Source organism: Staurois parvus, unplaced genomic scaffold, assembly GCF_062004578.1.
Source record: "Staurois parvus isolate SC_StPar_1 unplaced genomic scaffold, SC_StPar_1.0 ptg000525l, whole genome shotgun sequence".
In the NCBI taxonomy this organism is placed as follows: domain Eukaryota; kingdom Metazoa; phylum Chordata; class Amphibia; order Anura; family Ranidae; genus Staurois; species Staurois parvus.
The window spans coordinates 8,988,756-9,001,235 of record NW_028318321.1 but is presented as its reverse complement, the minus strand read 5'-3'; the positions used below and the strand labels follow the sequence as shown (position 1 = coordinate 9,001,235).

General features: G+C 45.1%; 1 protein-coding gene across 1 annotated transcript in view; it reads right to left on the bottom strand.

The window, feature by feature from the left end:
* Positions 1-12,480, bottom strand: part of PDE6C (phosphodiesterase 6C) — a 114,803-nt gene that overhangs the window by 40,295 nt on the left and 62,028 nt on the right. Inside the window, exons 15-16 of the mRNA XM_089690233.1 lie at positions 12,384-12,471; positions 11,775-11,875 (exon numbers count right to left, since the gene is read on the bottom strand). Of these exons, the coding sequence (XP_089546359.1) occupies positions 11,775-11,875; positions 12,384-12,471 (189 nt within the window). The remainder of the gene's footprint in view (positions 1-11,774; positions 11,876-12,383; positions 12,472-12,480) is intronic.

Genomic DNA, 12,480 nt, shown 5'->3' with positions numbered 1-12,480 from the left:
CAAATGACCTGATGCCTGGTGACCCGATGCCCGCTGTCCAGCCAGACGATCCAATGTCTGACCCAGTGGCAGCGGTCATGCCAGTTGACTCGGAGCCCACTGTCGTGCCTGGGGGTCCGGCGCCCGCCGCTCCGCCTGAGGGCCCGAGACCTGTCGCTCCGCCTGGGGGTCCGGCGCTCGCCGCTCCGCCTGAGAGCCCGAGACCTGTCGCTCCGCCTGGGGGCCCGGCGCCCGCCGCTCCGCCTGGGGGCCCAAGACCTGTCGCTCCGCCTGGGGGCCCGAGACCTGTCGCTCCGCCTGGGGGCCCGGTGCCCGCCGCTCCGCCTGAGGGCCCAAGACCTGTCGCTCCACCTGGGGGTCCGGCGCCCGCCGCTCCGCCTGAGGGCCCGAGACCTGTCGCTCCACCTGGGGGTCCAGCGCCCGCCGCTCCGCCTGAGGGCCCGAGACCTGTCGCTCCACCTGGGGGTCCGGCGCCCGCCGCTCCGCCTGAGGGCCCGAGACCTGTCGCTCCATCGGGGGGCCCGACGCCTGTCGCCCCGCCTGGGGGCCCGATGCCTGTCTCCCCGCCTGGGGGCCCGACGCCTGTCACCCCGCCTGGGGGCCCGACGCCTGTTGCCCCTCCTGGGGGCCCGCCGCCCCGCCTGCGGACCCGATGCCGGTCGCCCCGCCCGGGGGCCCGATGCCTGTTGCCCCGCCCGGGGGCCCGGTGCCTGCTGCTCTGCCCGGGGGCCCGCTGCCTGCTGCCCCGCCTGGGGGCCCGCTGCCTGCTGCCCCGCCTGGGGGCCCGGTGCCTGCTGCCCCGCCTGGGGGCCCGCTGCCTGCTGCTTCGCCTGGTAATCCGATGTGCCTCTGCCCGGAGTCCTGCCCGATGTGCCTCTGCCAGGAGTCCAGCCCGGTGTGCCTCTGCCCGATGTGCCTCTGCCCGGAGTCCTGCCCGATGTGCCTCTGCCCGGTGTGCCGCTGCCCGGAGTCCTGCCTGGTGTGCCAGTCTTTGATATTCCGCCAGTTACCAGACCCGGGCGGTGGAACATTTTGCCCAGCTAGGACTGTTTGGAGCGTCCTGAGGCCGCTCCTTGAGGGGGGGGTACTGTCAGGAATGGATTGGCCAGCAATAGTGGGACTCGGCTGCCTTATGAGCTGCAGTACCAGGGCTGGCCAGCGGGTGCTCCCAGCAATCAGAGACTCAACCTTGCAGCCAGTCAAACACCTGGAACTAATTATACTGGTGTATTTAAGGGACATTCAGACCTGCAGACTCTGCCTTGGTGTTGTGTTTCTCTTGGGCCCTGTATCCTGTTCCTGCTCTCTGTTCCTGTCTGATTCTCTGCTGACCCTGCTCTGATCCCTGGCTTGTCTGACCATTCTCCTCTGCCTGACCCTCTGTACCACGCTGCCCGCTACCTGCTGAACCTGGCCTGTGACCCCGACCATTCTCCGCTTGCTCCCCCTGTACCTACCTGCCCGACTGATATTGACCCGGCCTGCCTGACGACGCTTGCATTGTATGTACTGTTATCTGTGGGTGGTTGGTTGGTTTGTTTGCACTGTGTTATGTTTTAGTATTGCACTGCGTTTATGTTTGTATGGTTAGTGTTAATAAATTACATTGTTTATAACATATCTGAAGTCTGCGTTTCCCTGCGTCAGTCACACACCTCTGGTCATACCCGGGAGCCCTGACACCATTAACAAAACTCCCACATCATATAAATGATATCTGTAAAAGTGCTTGGAAGAGTCTGTTAACTTCAGTGGATGAAAAACACACGCTGGGACACCATTAGTGCTTAATCCAACTTTGTGCCTAAAAACACCATCACCATTATATGTCTGCTCACCTCAAATATATAACCTCACAATTTAATATTTGGTCAATATATGCCTTTTGTCCCTCAATCGAACATGTGGATTTCCTACGCAGGCTCGGATCTCCACAGCTTCCGTTTAGTCTCCTTCCATTCACCACTCCACCTCATACACACTTGACATAGTGTTTTATCCTTAAAAAGTTTTTATATGTGTTTTAAAATATAATATTTGCACCCACTTGTATCTGGTGTAGAGATGAGCGAAGAAATGAAAAATTCGATTCGGCTGATTCGGCGAATTCCAGTGTGAAATTCGATTCGATGCGAATTTCTCCGCTACGAAGATGACTTATTTAAAGGGTTTCTAGGCTTCAGAGAGCCTTTAAATTAGTGCAGAACACTGTACCTTTAATTTAAATGCCCTTGGAGATGAGGAAGGAGAAGGAGAAGGAGAAGGATGAGAAGAAGGAGAAGGAGAAGGATGAGAAGAAGGAGAAGGAGAAGGGTGAGAAGAAGGAGAAGGATGAGAAGAAGGAGAAGGATGAGAAGAAGGAGAAGGAGAAGGATGAGAAGAAAGAGAAGGAGAAGGATGAGAAGAAGGAGAAGGAGAAGGATGAGAAGAAGGAGAAGGATGAGAAGAAGGAGAAGGATGAGAAGGAGAAGGATGAGAAGGAGAAGGATGAGAAGAAGAAGGCTGAGAATAAGGAGAAGGATGAGAAGAAGGAGAAGGAGAAGGATGAGAAGAAGGAGAAGGATGAGAAGAAGGAGAAGGAGAAGGATGAGAAGAAAGAGAAGGATGAGAAGGAGAAGGATGAGAAGAAGAAGGATGAGAAGAAGAAGGATGAGAAGAAGGAAAAGGATGAGAAGAAGAAGGATGAGAAGAAGGAGAAGGATGAGAAGAAGGAGAATGATGAGAAGAAGGAGAAGGATGATAAGAAGGACAAGGAAGAGAAGAAGGAGAAGGAGAAGGATGAGAAGAAGGAGAAGGATGAGAAGAAGGAGAAGGATGAGAAGAAGGAGAAGGATGAGAAGAAGGAGAAGGATGAGAAGAAGGAGAAGGAGAAGGATGAGAAGAAGGAGAAGGATGAGAAGAAGAAGGATGAGAAGAAGGATGAGAAGAAGGAGGAGAAGGATGAGAAGAAGAAGGATGAGAAGAAGGAGAAGGATGAGAAGAAGGAGAAGGAAGAGAAGAAGGAGAAGGAGAAGGATGAGAAGGAGAAGGATGAGAAGAAGGAGAAGGATGAGAAGAAGGAGAAGGAGAAGGATGAGAAGAAGGAGAAGGATGAGAAGGAGAAGGATGAGAAGAAGGATGAGAAGGATGAGAAGAAGGAGAAGGATGAGAAGAAGGAGAATGATGAGAAGAAGGAGAAGAAGGAGAAGGATGAGAAGAAGGAGAAGGATGAGAAGAAGGAGAAGGATGAGAAGAAGGAGAAGGAGAAGGATGAGAAGAAAAAGGATGAGGAGAAGGAGAAGGATGAGAAGAAGGAGAAGGAGAAGGATGAGAAGAAGGAGAAGGATGAGAAGAAGGAGAAGGATGAGAAGAAGGAGAAGGAGAAGGATGAGAAGAAGGAGAAGGAGAAGGATGAGAAGAAGGAGAAGGAGAAGGATGAGAAGAAGGAGAAGGATGAGAAGAAGGAGAAGGATGAGAAGGAGAAGGATGAGAAGGAGAAGGATGAGAAGAAGAAGGCTGAGAATAAGGAGAAGGATGAGAAGAAGGAGAAGGATGAGAAGAAGGAGAAGGATGAGAAGAAGGAGAAGGAGAAGGATGAGAAGAAAGAGAAGGATGAGAAGGAGAAGGATGAGAAGAAGAAGGATGAGAAGAAGAAGGATGAGAAGAAGGAAAAGGATGAGAAGAAGAAGGATGAGAAGAAGAAGAAGGATGAGAAGAAGGAGAATGATGAGAAGAAGGAGAAGGATGATAAGAAGGAGAAGGAAGAGAAGAAGGAGAAGGAGAAGGATGAGAAGAAGGAGAAGGATGAGAAGAAGGAGAAGGATGAGAAGAAGGAGAAGGATGAGAAGAAGGAGAAGGATGAGAAGAAGGAGAAGGAGAAGGATGAGAAGAAAAAGGATGAGGAGAAGGAGAAGGATGAGAAGAAGGAGAAGGAGAAGGATGAGAAGAAGGAGAAGGATGAGAAGAAGGAGAAGGATGAGAAGAAGGAGAAGGATGAGAAGAAGGAGAAGGAGAAGGATGAGAAGAAGGAGAAGGAGAAGGATGAGAAGAAGGAGAAGGATGAGAAGAAGGAGAAGGATGAGAAGGAGAAGGATGAGAAGGAGAAGGATGAGAAGAAGAAGGCTGAGAATAAGGAGAAGGATGAGAAGAAGGAGAAGGAGAAGGATGAGAAGAAGGAGAAGGATGAGAAGAAGGAGAAGGAGAAGGATGAGAAGAAAGAGAAGGATGAGAAGGAGAAGGATGAGAAGAAGAAGGATGAGAAGAAGAAGGATGAGAAGAAGGAAAAGGATGAGAAGAAGAAGGATGAGAAGAAGGAGAAGGATGAGAAGAAGGAGAATGATGAGAAGAAGGAGAAGGATGATAAGAAGGAGAAGGAAGAGAAGAAGGAGAAGGAGAAGGATGAGAAGAAGGAGAAGGATGAGAAGAAGGAGAAGGATGAGAAGAAGGAGAAGGATGAGAAGAAGGAGAAGGATGAGAAGAAGGAGAAGGAGAAGGATGAGAAGAAGGAGAAGGATGAGAAGAAGAAGGATGAGAAGAAGGATGAGAAGAAGGAGGAGAAGGATGAGAAGAAGAAGGATGAGAAGAAGGAGAAGGATGAGAAGAAGGAGAAGGAAGAGAAGAAGGAGAAGGAGAAGGATGAGAAGGAGAAGGATGAGAAGAAGGAGAAGGATGAGAAGAAGGAGAAGGATGAGAAGAAGGAGAAGGAGAAGGATGAGAAGAAGGAGAAGGATGAGAAGAAGAAGGATGAGAAGAAGGATGAGAAGGATGAGAAGAAGGAGAAGGATGAGAAGAAGGAGAATGATGAGAAGAAGGAGAAGAAGGAGAAGGATGAGAAGAAGGAGAAGGATGAGAAGAAGGAGAAGGATGAGAAGAAGGAGAAGAAGGAGAAGGATGAGAAGAAGGAGAAGGATGAGAAGAAGGAGAAGGATGAGAAGAAGGAGAAGGATGAGAAGAAGGAGAAGGAGAAGGATGAGAAGAAAAAGGATGAGGAGAAGGAGAAGGATGAGAAGAAGGAGAAGGATGAGAAGGAGAAGGAGAAGGATGAGAAGAAGGAGAAGGAGAAGGATGAGAAGAAGGAGAAGGATGAGAAGAAGGAGAAGGATGAGAAGGAGAAGGAGAAGGATGAGAAGGAGAAGGATGAGAAGAAGGAGAAGGAGAAGGATGAGAAGAAGGAGAAGGAGAAGGATGAGAAGAAGGAGAAGGATGAGAAGAAGGATGAGCAGAAGGAGAAGGATGAGAAGAAGGAGAAGGATGAGAAGAAGGAGAAGGATGAGAAGAAGGATGAGAAGAAGGATGAGAAGAAGGAGAAGGATGAGAAGAAGGACAGTTCTGTGACAGTTTCTGTCTATTTCTGACAGTTCTGGGACATTCACTCCATACAGCGGTTTCAACCGCTGTATGGAGGGAATGTCATAGAACTGTCAGAAATAGACTATTAATGACAGTTCTGGGACTGTCCTTCCATGCAGCGGTTGAAACATTGTATGTATTTGTTTCCATAAATGGATCCATTTATGGAAACAAATACATACAATGTTTCAACCGCTGCATGGAAGGACAGTCCCAGAACTGTCATTAATAGTCTATTTCTGACAGTTCCATGACATTCCCTCCATACAGCGGTTAAGACAGCTGTATGCAGTGAATGTCCCAGAACTGTCATAAATAGTCTATTTCTGATAGATCTGGGACATTCACTCCATACAGCTGTTTTAACCGCTGTATGGAGGGAATGTCATGGAACTGTCAGAAATAGACTATTAATGACAGTTCTGGGACTGACAGTCCCAGAACTGTCATTAATAGTCTATTTCTGACAGTTCCATGACATTCCCTCCATACAGCGGTTAAAACAGCTGTATGCAGTGAATGTCCCAGAACTGTCATAAATAGTCTATTTCTGATAGATCTGGGACATTCACTCCATACAGCTGTTTTAACCGCTGTATGGAGGGAATGTCATGGAACTGTCAGAAATAGACTATTAATGACAGTTCTGGGACTGTCCTTCCATGCAGCGGTTGAAACATTGTATGTATTTGTTTCAACCGCTGCATTGCAATGTTTCAACCGCTGCATTGAAGGACAGTCCCAGAACTGTCATTAATAGTCTATTTCTGACAGTTCCATGACATTCCCTCCATACAGCGGTTAAAACAGCTGTATGCAGTGAATGTCCCAGAACTGTCATAAATAGTCTATTTCTGATAGATCTGGGACATTCACTCCATACAGCTGTTTTAACCGCTGTATGGAGGGAATGTCATGGAACTGTCAGAAATAGACTATTAATGACAGTTGTGGGACTGTCCTTCCATACAGCGGTTGAAACATTGTATGTATTTGTTTCCATAAATGGATCCATTTATGGAAACAAATACATACAATGTTTCAACCGCTGCATTGAAGGACAGTCCCAGAACTGTCATTAATAGTCTATTTCTGACAGTTCCATGACATTCCCTCCATACAGCGGTTAAAACAGCTGTATGCAGTGAATGTCCCAGAACTGTCATAAATAGTCTATTTCTGATAGATCTGGGACATTCACTGCATACAGCTGTTTTAACCGCTGTATGGAGGGAATGTCATGGAACTGTCAGAAATAGACTATTAATGACAGTTCTGGGACTGTCCTTCCATGCAGCGGTTGAAACATTGTATGTATTTGTTTCCATAAATGGATCCATTTATGGAAACAAATACATACAATGTTTCAACCGCTGCATTGAAGGACAGTCCCAGAACTGTCATTAATAGTCTATTTCTGACAGTTCCATGACATTCCCTCCATACAGCGGTTAAAACAGCTGTATGCAGTGAATGTCCCAGAACTGTCATAAATAGTCTATTTCTGATAGATCTGGGACATTCACTCCATACAGCTGTTTTAACCGCTGTATGGAGGGAATGTCATGGAACTGTCAGAAATAGACTATTAATGACAGTTGTGGGACTGTCCTTCCATACAGCGGTTGAAACATTGTATGTATTTGTTTCCATAAATGGATCCATTTATGGAAACAAATACATACAATGTTTCAACCGCTGCATGGAAGGACAGTCCCAGAACTGTCATTAATAGTCTATTTCTGACAGTTCCATGACATTCCCTCCATACAGCGGTTAAAACAGCTGTATGCAGTGAATGTCCCAGAACTGTCATAAATAGTCTATTTCTGATAGATCTGGGACATTCACTCCATACAGCTGTTTTAACCGCTGTATGGAGGGAATGTCATGGAACTGTCAGAAATAGACTATTAATGACAGTTCTGGGACTGTCCTTCCATGCAGCGGTTGAAACATTGTATGTATTTGTTTCCATAAATGGATCCATTTATGGAAACAAATACATACAATGTTTCAACCGCTGCATGGAAGGACAGTCCCAGAACTGTCATTAATAGTCTATTTCTGACAGTTCCATGACATTCCCTCCATACAGCGGTTAAAACAGCTGTATGCAGTGAATGTCCCAGAACTGTCATAAATAGTCTATTTCTGATAGATCTGGGACATTCACTCCATACAGCTGTTTTAACCGCTGTATGGAGGGAATGTCATGGAACTGTCAGAAATAGACTATTAATGACAGTTCTGGGACTGTCCTTCCATGCAGCGGTTGAAACATTGTATGTATTTGTTTCCATAAATGGATCCATTTATGGAAACAAATACATACAATGTTTCAACCGCTGCATTGAAGGACAGTCCCAGAACTGTCATTAATAGTCTATTTCTGACAGTTCCATGACATTCCCTCCATACAGCGGTTAAAACAGCTGTATGCAGTGAATGTCCCAGAACTGTCATAAATAGTCTATTTCTGACAGTTCTGGGACATTCACTCCATACAGCGGTTTCCGGCAAAAAGTGTATGTGCAGAGTTCCTCTATTCTGCAGATACACTTAGAGGAGCTCTGCAGATACACTTAGAGGAGCTCTGCACATACACTTTTTTCCGGTTTGGAATTATTCTTATTTTCATCCTACTTCTTCTTCTTCTTCTTCATCCTCATCCTCATCCTCTTCTTCTTCTGAGGATGAGGATGAAGAAGAAGAAGAAGAAGAAGAAGAAGTAGGATGAAAATAAGATTAATTCCAAGCCGGCAAAAAGTGTATGTGCAGAGCTCCTCTAAGTGTATCTGCAGAGCTCCTCTAAGTGTATCTGCAGAATAGAGGAACTCTGCACATACACTTTTTGCCGGCTTGGAATTATTCTTCTTTTCATCCTACTTCTTCTTCTTCTTCTTCTTCATCCTCATCCTCAGAAGAAGAGGATGAGGATGAGGATGAGGAAGAAGAAGAAGAATGAAAAGAAGAATAATTCCAAGCCGGCAAAAAGTGTATGTGCAGAGTTCCTCTATTTCTGACAGTTCTCTCACAGCTTCTTCACATGTACAGCGGTTGAAATATCTGTATCCTAAATGGAAACTAATAGATACAAATTGTATCTATTAGTTTCCATTTAGGATACAGATGTTTCAACCGCTGTACATGTGAAGAAGCTGTGAGAGAACTGTCAGAAATAGAGGAACTCTGCACATACACTTTTTGCCGGCTTGGAATTATTCTTCTTTTCATCCTACTTCTTCTTCTTCTTCTTCTTCTTCTTCATCCTCATCCTCATCCTCTTCTTCTGAGGATGAAGAAGAAGAAGAAGTAGGATGAAAAGAAGAATAATTCCAAGCCGGCAAAAAGTGTATGTGCAGAGTTCCTCTATTTCTGACAGTTCTCTCACAACTTCTTCACATGTACAGTGGTTGAAACATCTGTATCCTAAATGTAAACTAATAGATACAATGTTTCAACCGCTAAACATGTGTTCCTTCTGTCAGAGAACTGTCAGAAATAGCGGAGCTCACTGCAGGGACACTTTTGCCGGCTGATCGGGAAATGTTCGATTCGCGCACCCGAAGTAGGCAAAATTTCGGTTTCGACACGAATCGAATATTTCCTGAAATTCGACTCGAATTCCGGTTCGCCTAGTTCGATTCGCTCATCTCTAATCTGGTGCCCAATCGCGCCAAATGTAAACGTGTCAGCTGAGAAAGATTGGCATTCCTCTGCAGTGCCGCCTCTACTGCTGATTCGGTAAACACAATCGTTTACCCAGTAGAACATTGTCACATCATCCAAGGCCCCACCCCAACATATTTCGTCACAGCCCACACAACTTCACAATCCCCCTGAGGAAGTTAGGAGACTCTTCCAAGAACTTTAACAAGTGAAAGGAACCAAATAAAATTGAGGGAAAGGAGGAGAAGGAGCTGGCCATACACTGATCACAATTCGGCCGATTCATCAGGGACTGGCTGAATTTAGATCAGTGTGAGGGCATCTCTGCTGGAGAACATTTGTTGATCAGCAGCTGCAGGTGCTGATCAGTGTATTCTGACATCAGTCAGTCCTGCTGTCAGAATACAATTTCCCAGCAGAGAGAAAGGAGGGGGGGATTCCTCCATCCACCTTGTTTATGTGGTAGGATAAATGAATTGGCTGAATGAAAAAGAAAAGTAATAGTGTATGGAAAGCAAAGAGAACAAGCAGAGAATAAAAGACCTAGCAGAACTTCTTTTAAAACAGGTATAGACTTCAGACAGAGAGAGATACCATAACTCCGGAACAAAGAACTAGTGAGACCTTATTTTAAAGATGCCATACAATTTTACAGAACTGAAGAGAATGAAGAAAGAGGCAACTAATTTACAGGCATGGAAGACCCCAGCTATTAGTAAATATTAACTTAACTGCATTTATTCTCCCTTTAGAAAAGGCATTTAAGAGAGGATATGATCAGCTTGTATACAGTATATATATGAATGGTCCATCTAACAACCTTGGTGCATAGTTATTCACAGATTAATGCAAATAACAAGGGGGCACTCTTTTGCGCTGTGTGTAATAGGGATTTAACATCAGCATAGAGAAAGGCCTCTTCACAGTGAGATCTGTGAAAATGTGGAATAGACTTCCACAAGAGCTAGTTTTAGCCAACTCTGTGGATTGTTTAAAAGAGGCTGGATGTGTTTCTAAATGCATATACAGTATATAACTGGATTTTAAAGTTTATAAGATTGTTGGGTTCTATAATGGGTTCTATTGTAAAGGGTTTTAAACATAACTCCTGAGTCTCACAAGGACAATATTCTACACTGGGCAGAAGTCTCTACTCTACAAAGCTTAAGAGCCCCCGTAGTAGATGCACATGTATTTAATGGATAGACCAAAGGCAGGTGGACCTGAGGGAGCCCACCCCTCCTTAGAGGTACAGGAGCACACTGGACACCCAGCATGTAGCACAATGGCAGCTAAGGTGTCCAGTGTACCCCCTCGACCATCAATTCAACAATGCAAAAAATGGCCACTGCCCCAGTCTATAACTGGCCTTCACAGCAAGCAAAAATGGAAAGGTGACGCATGTCAAACAACAAAAAAGAAAAATTCCCAGCTCAACTTGCCAGACAGCCTGCAAACAAACCGAATAGAATTAGAACTACAGAATACTGGGGTGCCATGATGAGGCTCTGTAGCTTACACATGTATTTGCAAATGTGTGCTAACTAAACCCGTTTTTAATGCATACTGTTAGACAGGTTAATTCGGTTTGTTTGCAGGCTGGCTGGCAAGCAGGGAATTTTTCTTTTTTGTTGTTTGACATACATCGCCTTTCCATGTGCTCCTTGCTGTGAAGGCCAGTTATAGACTGGGGCAGTGGCCATTTTTTAAATTGTTGAATTGTTGGTTGGGGGGGTGCATTGGACACCTTAGCTGCCATTGTGCTACATGCTGGGTGTCCAGTACACTCCTGTATCTTTAAGGAGGGGTGGGCTCCCTCAAGTCAACCTGCCCTTGGTCTATCCATTAAATACATGTGCCTCTACTATGGGGGTTCTTAAATTTGTAGAGTTAGGAACTACAGAATACTGGGGTGCCGTGATGAGGCTCTGTAGCTTACACATGTATTTGCAAATGAGTGCTAACTAAACCCCTGTTTTTAACGCATAGTGTTAGACAGGTTGATTCAGTTTGTTTGAAGGCTGGCTGGCAAGTTGAGCTGGGAATTTTTCTTTTTTGTTGTTTGACAGAAGTCTCTACTACCTTGTTGTGCATATTATTGCAGCGCACGTGTGTGAATGGGCCTTAAGGCCCCTTTCACATAGGCGATATGATCAGGTCCGCCTGTCAGTTTTTCAGTCTATGTATTGGTAGGTTTAAACAGACTTGTGACGGTTTACAGCTGCGTACCTCCAATCCGATCCTTTCCTCTCAAAAAAAATGGAAGGGGATCTATTCCTTTCCATCTGAGCAGATCGGATAGCAGTCGGGTGTTAACGGAGAGCATAGTCCATTTACACCTAGCCGCCCATAGAGCAGAGTGGGCTCTGTCCGTGTCTGCTCTGCATAAACTGAGTGGGTATGGACCTTTCACCTGCCCGCTCTGCTCTGATCAACAGACAGATCTCCTGCTGATCAAATCGGAGTCTGCCGTGTGTGAAAGGGGCCTAAATGTTTTTGTTGTCTAATAAGGATCTTTTAAAGAATCCCTCTAGAGCTTTCTTAAAATAGAAGGTTACAGCACAGATCCAAAAGATAAGTGGTTAACTTTTATAGTGGATGGAGTCATGCAAATCATTCCTTTATGTCCATGTATTAATTGTTTACATTTCTATTTTACTTTTCTCTTAGGTGCTCTCAGTAGAATACCATACTAGGTCAAATTAACCTACCAGCAAATCTGCCAGCCCGTGACTGGTATCTGAAATTTTACATGTGTAATGACATGTACTTACTTAAAATACAATGCCAGGTCCGTTGCTATGATCGCCACTTCAAACAAATGGATAACATTTTCAAACTGTCTCTTGTTTAGATTCTGAAAGATGTTTAAACTCTGAAAGACAAAAAAATGGTTGTTTTAGGTGCATGTTACACTGCCAATTCTACCAGTGGTGGCACCTAGGCAGCATGCAGCTGATAATTTTTCTAAAAGAATGTGCCTCTCCTTTAGCCCAAATGGTGTAGAACTTTGATTGCCAGTGAAGGAACAGGGACAAAATCATCTCTCTAGTTTAGGAAGTGAGGGAGTGACACCAATGGAGAAGGTGAGTGTCCTTTTACTAAAAGTCATCAGCTACAGGTTTTGTAGCTGATGACTTTTAATTTTTTTGTTCTAAAGTGAAGAACTACTTTAAGGGGAAAAAATGTGAGCCCTTACAGCTACTTTTAATTTATCCCTTTCTATAAAAATATGTTCTAACATCCTCTTTTTTATTTTTATTTTTAAAGTTAATAATAGTACAAAAATGAGCATTTCAGCTGTGCCTGTACATCTGGATATTGTAAATCTCTTAAATTCTTGACTGTGGACAACTCAGAGGACAACAACAGTACACACTCACCTCATCTTCTAAGAGTGACTTGCTGAACTCTAAGTGGTGTCTCTCTAGGATTGAAGACCCATGTAGCCTAGCTAGAGGAGCCTGGGATCTGGAAACA